General features: G+C 36.5%; 1 protein-coding gene across 1 annotated transcript in view; it reads right to left on the bottom strand.

Moving 5' to 3' along the window:
- The window catches only part of LOC117179015, a 187,234-nt gene that overhangs the window by 8,190 nt on the left and 159,032 nt on the right, over positions 1–20,012 (bottom strand). Inside the window, exons 20-22 of the mRNA XM_033370643.1 lie at positions 5,951–6,153; positions 4,539–5,880; positions 3,529–3,743 (exon numbers count right to left, since the gene is read on the bottom strand). Coding sequence (XP_033226534.1) covers positions 3,529–3,743; positions 4,539–5,880; positions 5,951–6,153 — 1,760 coding nt within the window. The remainder of the gene's footprint in view (positions 1–3,528; positions 3,744–4,538; positions 5,881–5,950; positions 6,154–20,012) is intronic.

Raw genomic sequence — 20,012 nt, 5'->3', positions numbered from 1 at the left:
TTAGGGGGAACAGTGTTGTCGGACCAGATGCAGTGGCCCCAAAAGAACAGCCTTTTGTATCTGACTTGCGATCGTCTGAACCTGGAGCTGGCAAGCTGTGATTTTGTTGAGTTGGCTAAGAAATGAAGCTTTCATACCTCCAATGTAGCCAATTATGAGAACCACAAGATGGACTTTGTAGCCTCGGTACAGCCTGCTCAGTTCGAAAAAAGGAATCTGATATTTCGCCCGTTTTTCTTCCTCCTTTGCCGTGATATTACCTTCAAGTACTTCAAATCAAGAAATTTCGACGCAAGCGGAACCTGGTCTCTAGGCGTTAATGACCTCTGAATACATTTTTACAGCTACCAATAAATTAAAGAATGTTATAATAAACAGTGTTGACGGACCAAAGTAAGTTGCTTCAATTCAAAGACGTTCCAATTTACTGTAACGAACGTGTAGAGCAGAATAGAAACGGCCAGCATATTGGTCGCCTGGATTTTATTTTTTCCAGACAATTTGGAAGCCCACATTTTTCTCAGAATGTGTCGTCACTTTTTTTGCAGGGCCGCTTTGACCATACGCCCATCTTGAGTTTTCGCTTGTGTTATTCCAAGATATGCATATTTCTCTCCATGACCAAGACGTTTCATGGCATTTTCACCTATGAGTTGTATATCCTGAACTTCACGCGATTATGTAGTTTGTAGGTTTCCTTGGCTTAGGTGAGCGCAGGCTCACACAGTGTGAAAAAAGTGTTTTTTGTTGTTTCTGTTTATAAACCAAATATCTCACGATTGGATGAATCGAATTGCATGAAAATTGGAGTGAGTATAGTTCAAGTAATTTGGAATAAGGGAAATTTATTGAGAAGGCCCAAAAATACTTTCCAAGGCCCAAAAATTCAAGCCAAATATGGCCCTTTGTGCGATTTTAGCTATAAACTTGACGGAACTTTTACAACTCATAATACTTTTTGGAAAAACTACGTTACTTATAAATTCGAGTCCACTGAACTTTAATCTAACAAAGAAAGTTACCTTAGTGTTTTTGTTTTTACGTACAATTCACTTAAATATGAAAAATCGTGTATTTTCTTTAAAAGAGACATGTGTTGCCTTACCAAATTTTTTATCTTCATAAACTGCATGTTGAATTTCTTACATTATTTATTGGTAATCATTTTTGAGGTAAGAAACTAAAGAAAATTTGCAGCGCAACTCATACCTTGTTTTTCCTAACGGAAAATTTGACGCGCGTTGTTATTTTTCTTCAAATTTTCTGTTTTATATGAAATTACAGCCTAGATCATAAAATATTTAATAAAAATGAGTTAAGGTGTCATTTTTGTATTGTAAAATAAGAAAATAATATTAACAAACTGCATAAATACTCTTTAAATGTAGAACATTCAAGTAAAGCCAGCTTTTTGCATATAGAGGTACTTATATTTATTAACACGTATATAACTAAGGGTACCAACAAACATTTTTTACATTCACGTATTTTAATTGGTAATGTAATTTTACGAATCTTCACTTTTCGGGAAAACTCATTGAAAACTGAAAAAAACATGTATTCTTGGGTGCAATAATGAGTTTTATGAGAAATATTATCACAAATTATGGAACTTTCAGCCCGAACGAGTTAATGTTTTACTTCTATTTTTTTAACTAGAAAAAAGTATTAACAAACCTCAGACATATTCTTCAAATTTCGAATATTCAAGAAAAAGCAGCACTTCTATATTTCCAACTATTTATTCATCAAGCAGGGAAAGTAGCAACAGAGTTTGGAGCACATATTAAAATAACTTTTTCAACCGTAGAACCTGAGGTGCAGTACTTTTTTTGTTTAGATTTCATGATTTATATAAAACATTGTCCTAATAATAATACCTTCGATTAAAATTAGTTCACGTAATATTTATGTATTGTATAACAAGAAAAATGTATGAACCCTGAAAATACTCGTCTATTACAGAAAATAAGAAAAATAAGAAAATACAAGATTCTCCTTATTTATGTGAATTTTCTGGAAAAACAAAAACCCTTAAGTGACTTTTTTCGTTGGATTGAAGTTCAGTGGATTCAAATTTTTAAGTAACACAGCTTTTTACAAAAAATATCATGAATTTTAAAAGTACCGTCGAGTTTTTAGCTAAAATCGCAAAAAGGGCCATATTTGGCTTGAATTTTCGGACTTTGGAAAGTATTTTTGGGCTTTCCCAGTAATTTTTACTTATTCCACATTACATGAACTATACTCACAGACCTATCACCTTAGAGCACAGCAGATAGGGACAAGAGGGTGATGCAGAAAAGTATCGGACTAAGAAAGTCTCCTAGAAAGACCCCCTTTCATAGGTGACATAGCTAGTAGTCACCTCTCTTTTTTCAGACGTTGTGATAAATCTTGTAGTCTATCCTAGCCTCGATCTAAGTCATGGACAGATTGCGTCGATACCGGATCGAGTCCTGGGTAATATATCTGTCTGTTATTAGGTTCTTCCTGCAAATTGCCAGCCCTATCTTGCATCCACGTTGTTCCACTAATTCAGTCCACACTGGATAGATAGATAATAATATCCTCTCTTTTCACATGTCAGTAAATAGCTTGTAGCTGGTGTTTTAACAAGTGATGGTTCTATAGTTCTTTGGCCTTATGGATTAGTACCGTGCGGCAAGGGTTCTTCTCCGGTTTAAGAATGTCATAAACTTTATGCACTAAAAGTTGTTCAGAGTCTAGAGATTAACATCTTCGGGGAGCAAATCGGGGAAAGCAGTATTCGTTTCAGCTAATTTGTCCATTCTGAGAATGACTTTTTGGTGGATTTTTGATATTTTATTTCTTATGTTAGCATGATCAATTATTTGCAAATATGTTCTTGGTAGAAGCGGTGGTATGTTCATTAAAGAATGTTGCTCTTCTTCTTTCTGATGAAGAACTTACTACCCCTTTCGTGGTAAAAGAATACCTGATCTCGTAAATACGGAGGCATTGTATGAGCATGTTCCGGGTGCATATTGACCCAAAATTCATGTAACCTTAGCATGGACCCTCTTCACACCTGTAATATTTCTTGCCAATATGTAAGGATGTCCCCCCTGAGTTTGTTAAACTATTTAAAATGATGATTTTGCCTATGCCCGGGGTCATTGCCGCAACCATTGCATCGATTTGGTTCGATCTCATCGCCAATTCCAATTGAAGCATGGCCTCCACCGAAGAGAGTCCTATTGTGGGTAGCAGTGTGCGATACCTTTAGCGTAACCGCATAATTCGTTGCATCGGGTAGTCAGCCCAATGTAGCGTGGCTGACTTCAAGAGCTTCAGCTCTCGGGCGATAGGGTCGCCACGTTCCTACGCGTATATTTAGGACTCGCAATGAGTATGAAACGTCCCAGGAACGCGGTACTGCATCGTGACGAAATTCTCTCTCGCTCACTCGACCCAAGGTCGACCTTCACTTTCATTATGCTTTCAGGTTCGAAAGCGTCTAGTTTTGCTTAATTTATTGGTCCATATTTCTATGATATTACTTACTAATTCCTTCTAAACGTTTCACACTCCGACTAGTTCTCCAATAAATTGTCCTAAACAAAAACAAAACTGACAGTGCGAACGAAAGTGGTATCAGCATCCAATAATTGATAACAACAGTCAAAATCATCACTCCAAAAACGAAGCCCAGCATTGATGATACATCGTTCATTGATTGAGGCAAAAATCTGTCCATCAATCCCATGTCTTTAGAGAACCTAATAAATCAAATATATTATACATTTACTTCTTATATTATTAAATTTGTACATTTCATTTAACTATAATGTGCACAAAATTCCTATAAGTTTCATTATAATCAGAATAAAGTGTCAGAAATATGTATTACAATTTTTAAAAAGTTGACTTTAAATTTCAAATAGTGTGCCTTTCACAATGTTTAAATTTTTGTAAATCCTTTGGCCAAAAAATATTAACCATTAAGTACTACAAATACACTAAATTTTATTAAAATCTATGAGATGGCTGCCAGGATTGATATTTTTGACCAGGAAAGCATCTATAAAAATGAATATTTTGAGTTGAGACAATTTCAGTTGAATTCCATCCATTCAAATTCATTAATAGAATTGATCTTAAGTGGATATAATTTAATTTCGATTAAAATCTAATTAGAATCGCTACAATTTATTTAGAATCATCAGAGTTCAAATAAAGTTTCTCAAATGAAGTTTTCGCTTCCTAGCATTCAATTTTAATCGCTATTAAATTTGCTGTAATTAATTTCAAATCACTGACAGAATTAATTTCGAATTATCTATCTATTTTCAATTTAAATAAGTGAAGCTCAATAGAGTTTTTAATAGTAAAAACTAATTTATTAGATTTTTAGATTCTTTTCAATTTAGAATAATTATTCACATACGTGCTGTTGAATTATCTTTGGAATTAAATTAATGACCTTGAATTAATGAAAAATGCATGTAACTGTCAATATACTTAAATATAGTTCAAATTGAATCTGAAAAAGTAATGCAATGCAAGCTCTTTACCTATTCATAATCCTTCCGGATGGATTATCATGGAAAAAAGCCATCGTAGTTCGAATGATACTTTGAAAGACAGAAGCATGAATTTGTTTCGATGACCTCATGCACATTAAAAGGAATGTAAAATGTTTCAAAAAAATCACAACAACTGTTGCGACTACTAATCCAGCGTAGATATAAATGTACCAATAATCATCAGACCCTAAATGTAAATCATCTGTTTCTCTTTCCAACTTATATTTAAATAAATTATTATCATTTCCTTCCATCAAAGTCACCCAGTAAGATAAAAAATAATCTCCAGCATTAATGACAGCCGGCATCAAGATAGAAAGAATAAGGACCAAAATCAAGATCCAAACACTTCCAGCTGCTTGAAAATAAGAGAGATAAACTTTTTTCGACATGCTTCCCATCGTTCGATGTTCAACCACACCTTTTTGTTCTTGCTCAGACACTATATCTATTGTCTCAAATTCTGAAGACGACACTTCATTCCTAAAATCTTCCTTCTTTTCATCATAATTACCCCTTTGCATGAACGACAAAAATTCTAAGTTCGAGTTCTTCAAATCTTCGAATGTTCCGCTCATCAGAACAGAACCACTGTCGAAAACATAAGTTTGGTCCACTTTTTGAAGATACTGAAGCTGATGGGTGACTAAAATTCGAGTTTTTCCTTTTAAATATTTACAAATGCATTCTTCGAAAATGTATCTGCCCACGTGGGCATCAACAGCTGAGAGTGGGTCATCAAGAAGATAAATATCAGCTTCTGCATAAACAGCTCGAGCAAGATTTATTCTTGCTTTTTGACCGCCACTCAAATTAATACCCTTTTCTCCAATCATTGTCTGATCTTTGTGAGGAAAAAGTGAAAAATCCCTTTCCAGTTGACAAACCTTAATCACTTTGTCGTATCGACTTTTGTTCAATGGTTGACCAAAGAGTATATTTTGTCTGATGCTGGATGCAAAAATCCATGGTTCTTGGCTCACATAAACTATTTTTCCATTAGTTTTAATTGTACCACTTTCAAGAGGAAGTTCTCCTAAGATCAGATGAAGAAGACTTGTTTTTCCTGAACCAACTTGGCCAATTATTGCTGTTAGGGATCCAGCATTCGCTGAAAAATTAATGTTCTTGAGAGTCTTTTCATTCGAGTCTGGATCCCATTTTGCTGATATATTTGTTAATTGGAGATCGGATATTGCGGATTCACTACGAATATGAATATTGCATCCATTTTCATAGTTTTCAATATTATGATTTTGTAGTTCTTCACTGATTAGGAAGGTTCGAATTCGTTCAATGCAGGCACTTGACCGAGCAATACGTTGCAAACCTAGAAGAAAAGAGAGAAAATTCAATTACTCTTGAATTGTGTTACGCATACTAAAGATATTAATACTTACTGTAGGTGAATAATAGATTTAGACAGAATTTAAGATCATTGAGGAATGCAGTTATCATGAAAACCTTTTCTACTGTAATTTGGTTTCCAAGTAGAACATAACTCACGATAGTGATAAAGATGCTAATTCTTGCGGTATACCAATGTACTGACAATACAGTGTTATCCAAGAAAAGGGAATTTCTTATTGTACTTATTTCTTTCCTAAAGCGAAAATAGAAAGATTATTATCATTCTTCTACTCACGAGAAATCTTATCCAATTTTGACTTTTATTCCTTCTAGTGCACGCATCTTGTACGGAAAAAGGTCTTTTTACCCTATTAAGTAGGTAATGCGGTTTTTTTTCTAATGCGGTTTATTGAGGGATCTTAATTATAATTCCAAGTTTTCTAAACAAGACAACCGTAAATCCCGGAAATAGTTTTGAAAAAGTTGCAAAAAACGTTTTTGCGTATTCTGACCTGCCGCATTCAATTTTAAAGCGCGATAATCAAGACCAAAATGAAACTAGAAGAAATTCTGAAAAAGTGGAAGACAAAAAAACCTCCTATCTTCAACAGGTGCCGAGTTATGGTCCTCCAAAGAACCCGAATTTTTTTCAAATAGGCGAAAAAACCTAATTCTGAAGTTTATATCTGTACTTGCGGACTTCTTAATTTAAAACAATGTTCAAAGCTTTAATTAAAGTAGACGCAATTTCGAGTAACTCTAAAAAAATGCAATGACCTAGCCGCAATAGGTCAAAAGTTATGGCCTTACAGATTTGAACACTTTGGACCTATTTTTCAGGTCGTTTTCAGCTTTTTAAAATACTTCACTTCTCAGTGAAGCTACGTAAGTGCTGCAAGAAAAAAGGTGTAGGGCAGGAAATATAGAAATATAGAGGACTCAATTTTGCGCTAAATAAAAAAAAATGTTTTAGCTCATATAGGTCACGAATTATAACGAATACCTATAACGAATTATAACGACAAATTATAGCATTTTAGTGGCATATATCCATATGTCGTTCATTATAAGTTCACTTTTTTCTACTATTTTGAAATAAAATAATCAATTAACAACTGTTTAAATAATACGCTTCACTCTTTCAATTTTGTGCATATTTAACGTATTGACTTTGTAAAAATCACTTCCAGAATAGCTGTTGTCAAAATTAAATAAAAAAACTATATACAAATGATCTGGTTTTACGTTGCTTATTTATTTGGCTTATCCCTGAAACAGTGCATTACCAGTAGAGCCATGATCCAACTCACACAAGGTCTAGCTACGAGCATGTAAAAAAAACCGCAGCTAATCAGCACTGCCGAAAAAATATGATTTTGGAAATGAATCAGCTTCACGAAGAAGTGGGCCTAACGTATGCTCCCAAAATGGTTGAGTCACGATTGGAAACGTTAGACAATTGTCACTATGTAAATCTTGAAACACGTTTTTCTCGGTTTCATAATTTTCATAATTGCCCGTCTTGTAACTCAATAAGTATTTAACCGATCGACTTGAACTTGCTTATACAGATTGCTGAAATGTTTAATTTGTCGGTGAATCCACCCAAATTTAAAAAAAAATGAAAAAAATTTTTGGGTAAAAATAGTTTTTTTTTCAAATGGCCGTAATTTTGAGAAATATTAATATTTTTTCTTTTTTTGGTTCACCGACTAACTAAGGATCTAAGCTTTATAAATATTTTTAATTTGTTAATTTTGGACTAATGTGTGAGAAGTTAGAAATCGGGTAAATTGAACTATCGAAATTGCCATTTACTATCGAAATCCGCCATTATAAATCAAAATATTATGGATATCAAAATATTATGTATCCGACTGTAATACGTTTTCTTTATACTAGAAGAGTAGCTTAATCAAGCGCAATATTTTTGAAAAGTTTAATTATTATTTTTGTCCCAATAAAAATCCACTAATATATCCTACATTCCAGGCTGTTACACGAGATTCCCCCGTGTAATTGTTCAATTGTTAAACAATTGATTGTTTTAAAAAAAGGAAAAGAAAGTGAACATATATACAGAGCCTTCCGAATGAAAATGCTCAAATTTTCTTGGTCATAACTCGTGACCTATATAAGCTAAAACATTTTTTAGTTTGACACAGAATTTAGTCCTCTGTAATTTGTTTTCTTAACGTTTTTATGTAGGATATGTACGAAACGAGCAGATTTGAAAAAAATTATTTTGATTTGATTATTATCCTTTTACTCTCGAACCTTCTCTTCTTCTCCTAGGCAATGTTCGTTCAACTAAGAAAATGTCCGCTTTTTAGGCAACATGGCACAGTGAGTTTTAAAGAAGTGTGGAAAATGTATATACCCTAAGTTATACACCAGAAAGTCGTTTCAGTCACCTGCGGTTTAGAATTCGCGGTTTTGATTCCACTAGAATCAAACCGAAGGGCCTATGACAAAACCACCAAACGCGTCCTCGGGTGGCGGATAGAGGGTCCCTGTACCAAGGGTTTCTGCTGAATATGGTTACAAAAATGAATAAGCAGTCGCGGACAATTGTCCAGGGGTGGTTCCGAAGGAATTATCCCCGAAGAGGAGGTGTGAAAACCGTGCCGAAAGCTGAATGGAATCTGGGTGAGGTATCTAGAACGGTGACTCTGGAATATCGGACGACCTCTCAGATTACGCAGCCTTATCCTTGCATGCGGGGCTCTGCAAGGATGGACGAACCCCTTTCCCTAGCTTCTCGTGGGAATAACAATGACAACACCAAACATAGTTGCAGTAAATTCGGTTCAAAACAACAGAACGTGCAGGGCTCCCGACAATGGGTCGGCCAACAATGCCGACTACTCTAGAGCTTGGGGAGCCAATGAAGATGGATTCAATGCAATGGATCGACGGAATTTCGGGACCTTTAGGTGGACGGAGCAACTAAATCACGACTTTTTAGAGTGCTACGATGCGAGTAAGACCCTTGAACGGGGTTACATGGCACGACTGCATGCTCTGTGATGCGAAAAACATGCCGAAGTACTCTAAAAAAGGGGCTATATAAGCGGAACGCCTACTCCACAACAGCCAGAACAAGCCATCAAAAGAGAAAGAGGGGCGACTCTAAGATCAACAGCGGGCAGGCATCCGGTCACAGTAGAAAGCAAGTGTTAATGAAGCAAAAATATCAGGGTACTATATGCCCGCAAGAGAAATTACCCTTTCAGTTTGAAGGTTGCACCGTAATGTAGGGTAGCGATTCCCAATCACTTGGGGTATGAAGTGTCCATCACTTGGACTACGAAGTACCTACTACTTTAGGGTACGACGTGTCCGCTTCTTGGGTACGTAATAAAAACGTCATTATCGACGCATAATCTACGCGTTTGTAACTTCTTAAATACTTTTTAAATACTTTTCAAGATTTGAAATATCCATGTCTGAATGCATTGTTTATTATTTAGACAGCTTTGCTCATTGTATGTCATGGTCATTGAAGTTTAACAGGTGCGTTGTTTACACTTTGTAAAATTGAGTCATTAGGTAATTTAGATTAGTTGGGGGTATTCAAGATGTCTGCACGCTGAGGGGCACACAATAATACCAAATACATGGGACTAAACTTTATTTTTCTAATAACTTTGAAAATAATTATTTTTCATGATAAGTGTATTCAGACTATTTATAGTAACTATCTAATAACTATTTAATTGAATAATAAAATTGATATCTTTTTTGTAACTGTGAAAAATATTTTCTTCTCAAGTTATAAACTAAATTAAGTTTTATTCTCTGGGAATTGTATTATTGCTTGGCCCTCATTGTACAGACTTCTTGCCAGGTGACGTCACAACTTAAACTACTTAATATTACAAATATAAGCGAATATATAACTGGAGGGAACCAGGCGATCGTAGAGTTATTGGCAAAATAAAAGAGACAGACTATGTGTTAGCGGGATGAGTTATTATCTCTCTCGCGCAGCGATCTGATTTTCTGTTTACCGCTCCCCTCTAAATGAAGGTTAAATAGTTTACATGTATGCGCAAGTAAAAAGCTATTTATGAAGCAAAATTGAAAAGACCAATCATGTTGCTGTGCGAGAGAGATAGCTTATCCCCCAGTCCTAGTCAGTGGTGGCAGAATGCGGATATCTCTGCCATGCGCAGTAGTTATTTCTGTGTATTTTTAGGCCATGCAAGGCCATGTGTCAATTTAAAAATACACAATTTAGCATACGGATGCTAAATTCCCCACGCATGAAGTTGTTCGATATTTAAGACGATAAGGTCTTTCTATACGCGTGATAATAGCATCCTCAGATTTGACTGAAGTTAAAAAAAAACATTAGGAAAAGGTACAAATTCAATTAGATCAAAATAAAAACTATTTGATCAAATTTTCTATTACTAGACATTAATCTAGAAAGTTTGAAATATTTTTAAAAGCATTACTTTATTATTAAAGTTAAATATAATGATACCATTTTAACATTATTATTATTTATTATGATAATTTTAACTTCATTCATTAAAAAAATACTTATATAAATTAGAATTAAAAATACGAGAACTGAATCTACAATAATTTATGGGTTATAAAACTATACAACTTGAATAATAATTTATTTTTTGTCAAAATGTAAATTTTTATTCAATTCTGGTACTGTTTGCTGCTTAATTAGTTACATCAAAGTAACAGAACCTCGATTTGAACTTCTCGCTAATGAAATATGCAATATTATATTTATAACTCGAGCATTCAACCTTTTTTCGGCAATAAATAATGACTTGAGAAATATAAAAAACATTCTAAACATTCATGCGTTAGAAAGAGAGATTCGATAAACTAGATTAGTGGGCATCAGAATTCCACCCTTGGTAATTTTGAATCATGCTCATCCCTCAAAGCCTAGTTTCACAAAGTGGAATCAGCATACCTACAACGTTTTTATGACCATGGCATGCTTGACAACATCTGCAAAAATTTCAAAACAGTAACATCTGACCTTTCGTACCCCACGTTGTGGGTATTTCGTACCCTACATAATTGGTATGTCGTACCCCTAGTTCGAGAGATATCTGAATCCCTACCGATGTATAGTGAACACCATTATAATTTTACCTGTAACAAAATATACCCCCAATTTCTTACTGTGATAGAGGAAGAGCGATGCTTTATGGCCCGGAGAAATATCAACACCCAGGTTTCTCTTAAGCCTAAAGATCAAGACCTTCTGGTGGAAGAAGTTTCATTCAACCCAACAGCATTTGGCCCGTATTTTCACCTCATATTTAAAGTCGGAAGAGCCAATTCCGGAGTGGTTGGTGGAAGGGCGCACAATACTCCTGTTGAAAATAGGCAACTTAGCTGACCGAATAATTACAGGCCAATCACTTGTCGAAACACACTGTATAAGATATTCACAGCTATCGTAAATGATGGAATTGTTCGGAAAATGGGACTTGGGTGGCAAGAAATTAATGAACAACGCCGCTTATAGAAAGGCGTAGCAGGATGTCGAGAGAACCTGCTCATCGATAGATCTGTCTGCAAAGATGCAGCATCCTACCAGCGTGACCTATCCATGGCCTGTATTGATTACCGGAAAGCTTTCGATTCGATCTCCCATAGACTTATTATCTGTCTTATGGGAAGCTTAAAAGTTAATTCGCAGATCGTAAAGTGCATAGAGAGATTGATGCCGCTTTGGAAAACCAGATTTACTATTTCATCTGGAAAAAATCGTGTGACAACTAACAAGGTCACCTTTGAGGCAGGTGTCTATCACAGCGACACCATGAGTACCAATGCCAGGGGTACTGTTGCGGCAAACCTGAAATCGAAAGCACAAGGTCACTTATGCATTTTACATGGATGATCTTAAGATTTATGCTAAAAATAAAGAGCAACTACATCTAGATCTAAGGATTGTCTAACGATATACTAAGGAAATAGGAATGGAATTAAGGTTAGAAAAACGCGCCAAGGTTTATTTAAAGCGAGAAAAACTTAATGGCATCCCGGAAGACCTTGAGCTCATCGATAGAAGCGCTATACGACACCTTTGCGCTGGATAAACTTATACATATCTGGCCGTGCCACAGAGCCGCATTCAGGATGTGACATATATAAAGGATACTCTCCACAGCAGATACAAACGTCTCATCTGGAAGATTTGGCAGAACGTGCTCAGATCCCTTGTTATGAGGATACGCAAGGTTATGCACATGAACAAAATCATGCGTCTTACGTCTTCTGTTCCGCGACTCTACACCTCACACCATCAATATGGTCGCGGAATATTGAATCTTGAATGCCTTTATAACAGGATTATTCTGGGTACAACACGTAAAGGCATAAATGGATGAGACCCTCTTCTTAAAATAGCCAGGAAGCACGAAAAAGTGGACAAAGGAGCGTTTCTGTAACAAGCAGCGGAAGAGTCTGCTGAAACGCTCAGACTTAACTTCACTATCAGGGGTGAATAAAATGCATAAAATTTTATCTATCTTGAGTATTCACTACTGAAAGCCAGGATTAAGAAACCACAGGAAAAAAACTTTCGTGAACAGCTCTTCGATAAGAGGATGCACGGGATCTTTCACAGAAATGTGTTCGGATCAGTCAATGTTGTGTGAACTAACTTTTACTTTCCTTAATTCACCCGGATTAAAGTCGGGCACGGAGGGTTTCTTTTTGGCATGTCAAGACGGTGTCATTTCCACCTTAACATATCGTTGCCACATTTTCAGCCAACACATTCCCGATTGTAGCTGCAGGGCGTGCCATGCACATCCCGAGCATCCAGCACACATACTATCTAGTTGTCCAACTCATGCGAAAAAGACCTACATGCAAAGGCACGATGCGGTACTGAGAGTGCTTTATTACAATCTCTGTCACTCTTACGACATTAACCTATATATCGTTCCGCTAACGATCCTAGGGAAACAGAGTCAATTGTCGAAAATGAGAAGGGCTGCATATACTAGAATTTTATATACTCGACAATTTTTTCGGTGCTCTTGGACGTGCCAAGCTGCGGGCAAAATGCAGAAGGCCGTCGTCCTTGGGTCACTCCGCGTTCTCAGGGTACACGAGACTTTTGCCGGATCGTTGTATTGATTTCGTCACAGACTGTGACCACCTATCCCACGGGCTTGAGATGTGGTTATGGCTATATTTTACCGCGACTTCGCTTAGATCGGGTGCAATTTTTTATATTAGCACCCACTCTCGGCGAAATCCTGCGGTTTTCCTTATGGCACTTAAAATGCGCCAATTTGCTTACTCGTTTTTTACCTGCAAAAAATGTCAATCGGATTAAGTTGGTAAAATAGATAAAGCTGAGATTTTCAATTGTTCATTCTTACGTAAAACCCCAATTAAATAAATATTTACTTAAAGATTTTGGCTTCTTAAAATTATTTTCACACTAATTTTTCATGTTTTAAGCGGTGTCCCAACACCGACTTACACAGTGAAATATTTCCGGACAAGTGAAAATTTTCTTTGCTCAATGTATTTTTCGTTAACTTCTCAATGTAATATTCTCGACTTTGCATTCTCAGTTTCAGTAAATCTAAATGAAAGTTGCTATGCTTTATCGGCTTCCAATGGGAGATAATTTCGAGATAAACATATGCACCTAGCTGAACTTTTATTAAAGTTATAAAAAGTTATTGGTAAACTATTTTAAATTTTCATAAATTTAGAAAACTTCCATAAACTATTAATAAAATTTGATATATGGAAAGTTAATGTAATTTGCGGGTAAGTTTTAATAGCTTCGATGACAGATTTACCGGACGCATGAATTATTTGAAGGAATCTTTATTATCATCAGAGATATTTGCCATCAATCATTTGACATAGCATTTTATAATCCGTGAAAATAGAAATCAAAACTATCGATTAAGTTAACCCTTCAAATAACAGAAAAGTCTTAACACCATCTTTGACTAGCAGGAAAATAAATTTGAAACAAATTTTGTAATTAAATTTGTTCTGAAAAAATATCTACTCTCTTCGCTCCACTGGGAATCGAAACACAAAACTTCCGATTGCCGGTCGGGTGCTTTTCAATTAACCTATTCGTTAACCTATTTATGATACGAGTTATTTAAAGGAATCTGTATTATCATCAGAGATAGTTATCATCAATCAGTGCAGATATCATTCCACAATCTGGGAAAATAGAAATCAGCACTATCGATAAAGATATCTCTTGAAATAACATATCGGTTGCAAACCTGTCTATGTCTTTTTTTATTTTTTTGGCCTTTCAGCTATCCAACCAATCAGCGGCCCATGTTTTCAGAAGCGAAACTTAAACTGTCAGATATGCTGTTCTGTGAAAGTATGTTGCATTACAATGGATGGAAGGCAGCGATTGGGACGAATGTGAAATTTGCTGCCCAAGCGAAGCGAGGCCTGAATTCACTCGAGTTGAAATTATTGTGTTACATTCCTAGCAACGAATATTCTTTTGTGCATCTCCTCTTTCGTTCATCACCTCATAGTATGCCTATTGAATGCCAATTTCGCCACAAGCTTCAAAGATATAGAAACAAAACTGGAAGCCGGTATCCGTTCCATAGTCCGCGGCGCTCTCTCCAATTCCATGATTTCTTTTCTTTGTGTCAAGAAGTCGTAAGCTTATTTTTTAATCTCAGGAATTTTTTTCTAAGAAACAATGGTTCATAAAAGTTAACGTAATATAAATGACAAGGAGAGTGATTTAAATAAAAAACTTTAGCGAATAAAGGAAAAAATGAAAAGGTAGGAAAAGAAAATTTGTCGGCTGAAGTGTTGTCGTGAGTATTTAACCTCGCTTTTCAGAAAAGTAAGTACACGGATGAATTCCGTTAGAGAAAGGAAACGTAGGACAAGTTATACGAAATTCATAGTATTTATGACGTCGCCTTCAGGCACTTTTAGTGCTTTAGAAAAGCAAATGTTTTAAGAACACATGTTGCACAATGGAATTTTGTTGACATTTATGAGTGATAAGTTTAACTTTTTCTTATTTTAGGTAAACAATGTTCGTCATCGTCGTCCTCTAGCTCGAATTGTTCTATTAAGTCGACAGTTGCTTGTCAACCACAAACTGTTTCTCGTCAACCACTCGCAGTTTCTCCTACTCGCCCACCAATTGTTTCGCTAAACGACTTTGTCTTGGATGATCAAGCGGTATCAGATCAAACTAAATCTTCGGATTCACAATCCGAGCTGATGCAGCCTATATCCTCGGATAAGCAGACATTGTTAGGATTATCAGACAAATCCGTTGACATGCAGCTAGAGTCGCTAAATGGAGAAGTGAAAACATCGCATGTATATCAAGCTTAAAAATCTCAAGAGCAAGTGCTCAATTAAGATTTTTTTATCGCAATAGGAAAAAGGGTGGATTCATGGAGGCCTCTAGCTCCAGCAATTAATAATGATATTATTATCAGAATTATTAAAAGTCAATCAACAGTAACAAGGATCAGAGCAACAACACATTCAAAAAGTATTCGCGGTGAAAAAGTTTTTATCTAAGTGGAAAGAATTTTTCAATAATGTTTTTCAGGCACGTTGGTTGTTGATAAAATCATGTTTGTTATCAATGAAGCAAAAAGTCATTTGATTTCAACTCGGTTCTATAAATTCTTAGAGTTAATTTTAAATTCGAAAGACATGAGAATTGAAGTTTCTAACGAAAGAAGAATTAATATCATTAATTCAATCACTACGCTTGAAAAAAGAGATGAGTTTAAGATACACAAGTGCCTTAAAGTACTTAAATAAATGACAAAAATAATGTGAAAACCGTAATTTTTTAGCTTTGGCCTAACAATATGGCAAAGAACTATGAATAGAATGGGTGGTATTTAGCTCAAAAAGTTAAGTAAAATCGCTAAAGATATATGGATGTAGTGCATGAGTCGAAATATTTGGATTTTTGCATCCTACATTCAATCACAGGATAATAAAATCGCCGACTTTGAATCAAGACGATTGGAACGTCAGACAAAGTAAGAATTGTGTCCAGAAGTATTTCGGAAAATGTTGCACACCTTCGGACAGCCTGAAATAGATTTATATGCAAGCAAAACAAAGGCTAACTGTTCTGTTTATGTTTCGTGGAATACGTATCCTGGGTCTATCGCTATTTATCCTTTTACTGTCGATTGGCATCCTAATTTTTTATATGCTTTCCTTGCATTTGCCATTATTCCAAAAATTTTGAAAAAGGTTAATGAAGAAGGATCTAGAGGCATTTTTGTGGTACCAAAATAGCCATCCCAGGCATGTTTTTTAAATGTTGCGGCAATTTTTGGATCACAACCATTGGTGTTTTAACCTAGAACTAACTTATAGACTTCTTTCAATAGAGAGCTACATTCCCTGTCATCCTAGCTCTCCTTGGTGGCACGGATCTTATCAAAGAAGCTAATGTGTTAAAGGGAATGACACAGGCGACAATTAAAATTTCCATGGCATCGCTAAATTACTCGTCGGTACGTCAATACAACGTAGCATTGAAGAAATCGTGGCAATTTTACCGGATGTATCGAAGTTCCTAACGAGCGAATATGATAAGAGAGCATCTTATAGATCCATCAATTCAATCAGATCAGCTGTATCTCCATGGACATTAGAAATATACTGAAGAAGGATGATATGTTAGAAATTAAGATTCCATCGCGAATAAAGACGACCAGTCATAATAAGACACAAACTACTTAAAGGTTACCTATATTCGAAACGGATTTTTCAGTCTGCGTAGCATAAGTAGTTCAAACATACGTAGCAAGAACAAAAGCCCTGAGAGAAGATACGGTGAAATTGTTTATTCGCTAGAAGAGATCTCATAAGGTATAATACCCGTCACGCTTATAACATTAGCAGCGAAAATGACTGGCGTTAACATTGATCTGATCAAGAAAACAGCCGGCTGGCAATATGTGTCCAAAAATTTTGCTATATTCTATGATAGAAACATAAAAAAACAAAGATTTTAGTTTTTTAAATGCTATTTAAAAAACCAAAAAAAGGAAAACCTGTTTGAAATTATTTCCTTTCCTATATTTAATCTTATATTAATTGAGGAGCAGTATTTAAGTTGCAAATTGCATTTATTTTTTGGTATCTAGTTCAATAATGCAGTTATTATTCTAAATTTTAGCCCATTTAGCCCATTTAAATACGGTAGTTTAGGTTTTAAAATAATGATGGAATTGGACAGAGCGCTCTGGACGTTGGGACGGATAACGGGTTCTAGTTTTTTTCTATATCTTTGAAGTTTGTGGCGACATTGGCATAAAGTAGAGGTACTACGAGCAAAAATTTTCAGCCCTAGGGAGGCAAACACTGTATTTCAACCCGCTCTACAGGCAGGTTGAAGGAATAGATAGTCATCCCGCCTTAATCTGCTGGTGGAGATATAACATAAGAAGTCCATCACCCAGGTCGATGGTGGCTGGACTAGAACAAAGCAAAAGAAATTACCAAAAAGTAGAGGAAAAGGGGTCGACAAAGAATCCCTTTCAGTGCAAGGATTTGGTTCACCAGAGCCCGAAGAACAGTAGAGTTTCCCGGGAAGCTTTCGCCATCAAGCCATCTCCTGGAAAGAAGTGTATAAGATGTGATAGAAAAAGTTCAGGCGAGAGTCAAGTTTGATGACCATGCCGGCAGAGACGAGCGATCTGCTCATTGTACACAAAGCAAAAAAGGAGGATTGTTATTATTGTTTTTGCAGGGTGTTTTGGAGACTTTTTTGATGTTCGATACTTCCAACCAAGACCTAATCTGGTTATCTGTGATCTCGCCGAGCCTACCAAGGTTATAAAGCTTGCAAAACTCTGAAGGCGGTCTTGGGGGAGCAACTCGGTTCGTATCTTAGAATTAAACTGACAAAGATGAAAAACAGGGATTGTGTCCTAGTTTTTGTGGAGCTGGACTTGGCGTCCGTCAGAAAGCCTCAGTTTGCAGCCCATCTTAAAGTTGAGTGGATTAACTGCTAGGCAACAAGGTGGCTAAGTACCAAAAGAAGGTATCTCCGCGTTCGCTCGCTAAACGAAAACCTTAAAAGGGTTTTCGGAGAGCAGCAGACCGTCAGGCTCAAGGAAAGGAGAGTCAGCGATAGAAAAAATACATGCCTAACCAATGGCCTTAAAATAATGCTAACGCGTTTTTCGGATAGTCAAATATTGAATCCTTTTTTGTATTGACTACTATTATTACTGTTATATAAAAATTCGATAAAACAGTACGAAACTTTGGTTGCTTTCCTTTCTGGCACAAGATCGAAAAATATTTAATATTTGATGTTGCAGTCTGTGACAAAGTAAATACGACGATCTGGCAAAAGTCTTGTGCACCCTGAGGATACAGAGCGACCCATTGATGACCACCTGCTCCGTCTTCCCCAACAAGTGTTTTAGCATATTGTTGACACGCATGGATGCTTTTCAGGCTATTAACCAGGGAAAGCTTGATACCTCCAAGAGCGCCAATAAAAAGAACGATTAGTTTACCAGAATATTCCGAGTACCATCGTCGCAACTCCCTTATACAGTCTCTATACCTCTCTTTTTTTATTCTCCTTGACTATCATGTTTTTATTAGCTGTTGCCGAAAATTCGATAACGAGCATGGTTTGCTTCTCGGAGTCAAGAGGAAAGATGTCAGGCCTTGAGTGCGTAACAGAAACTATTGTCGAGCATATAAACTGCCAGTATATATGGTTAATGCGGTAAGAGTGACAGAAACTGTAATAAAGAATTCTTAGTAAAGCATTGTGCATTTTTATATATGTCCTTCCCGCATAAGTTGGACAACTAGATAGAATGTGTGCTAAATGCTCCGGGTGTGAATGGCACGCCCTGCAGCTATCACCGGAAATGTCTTGGTTCAAAATGTGGCGACGGTATGTTAAGGTTGAAATGACAACACCTTGACATGTCAAAATGAAACCCTCTGTACCCGACTTTAATCCGGGTGATTTAAGGAAAGCAAAAGTTAGCTCACACGACATTAATTCATCCTCCACATTTCTATACAAGATGCTATACATCCTCTTATCGAGGAGCTGTTCACGGACGTTTTTTTCCTGTGCTTTCTTAATCCGGGTTTTCAGGAGTGCGTACTTAAATAGACAAGATTTCATGCGTTTTGCTCAACCCGATACTGAAGATATGTAAGTCCGAGAAGCATAACCTTTCATGTCTCGACATCAACGGATCTGAGCTCGTTCTTCGTCCATGAAACCATCTCAAATACGCAGTGTGCTATCGGGATGGCAAACATGTTCGTTACAGATACTTAGCTTCTCGTCGACAGTTCGGAATAACAAATATGCCGGATGAGACGTTTGTATCTGTTGCGAAGAGTATCTATTATAGATTTTACATCCTGAATGTGGCTTTGTGGCACGTCCAGGTATGTATAAGTCTCTCCAATGCAAAAATGTCGTATAGCGCATCTGTCGACGAGCTCAGGGTCTTCAGGGATGCCATTAGGTTTTCCTTGCTTTAAATAAACCTTGGCGCATGTTTCTAGCTCAAATTCCATTCCAATTTTCTTAGTGTATCGTTTGACAATTCCTACAGCTAGGGACCGCCCCTGGACAATTCTCTACGACTGCCTATTCATTTTTGTAATCATATTCAGCAGGATCCCTTGGCACAGGGACCCTCCACCCACAACCCGAAGACGCGTTCGGCGGCCTTGTCATAGGCCCTTCGCTTTGATTCTAGAGAATTCAAAACCAAACCGAGATATATGTGTTTTCTGAAAGCTTCGCTCCTGTCCCTTGGTATACTACACACAAGATATCCTACAGTTTATAATCAACCCTAGAGTACAGTCACTTCATGCAAGATTTAAGTCTCACTATTTTTAGAAGCATAGAAATTTACTATCTTAAACTGAGCCAGTGATTTCCCCACTTTGACTGGGTGAACCAGTACGCAATTAAACTACAATAGAGTTACTAAATATGCCAGTAAAGCCAAATGATAGATTCAGGCATTGATCATGCCTAATTAACCAGCGGTTGATTAGCTTCTTAGCGAAGTTTCTCAGCGGAGTAGGGCGCGAGAGTTTGGGACA

Source organism: Belonocnema kinseyi, chromosome 1 (genome assembly GCF_010883055.1).
Source record: "Belonocnema kinseyi isolate 2016_QV_RU_SX_M_011 chromosome 1, B_treatae_v1, whole genome shotgun sequence".
Lineage (NCBI taxonomy): Eukaryota > Metazoa > Arthropoda > Insecta > Hymenoptera > Cynipidae > Belonocnema > Belonocnema kinseyi.
This window is presented reverse-complemented; position numbering and strand designations above follow the sequence as displayed.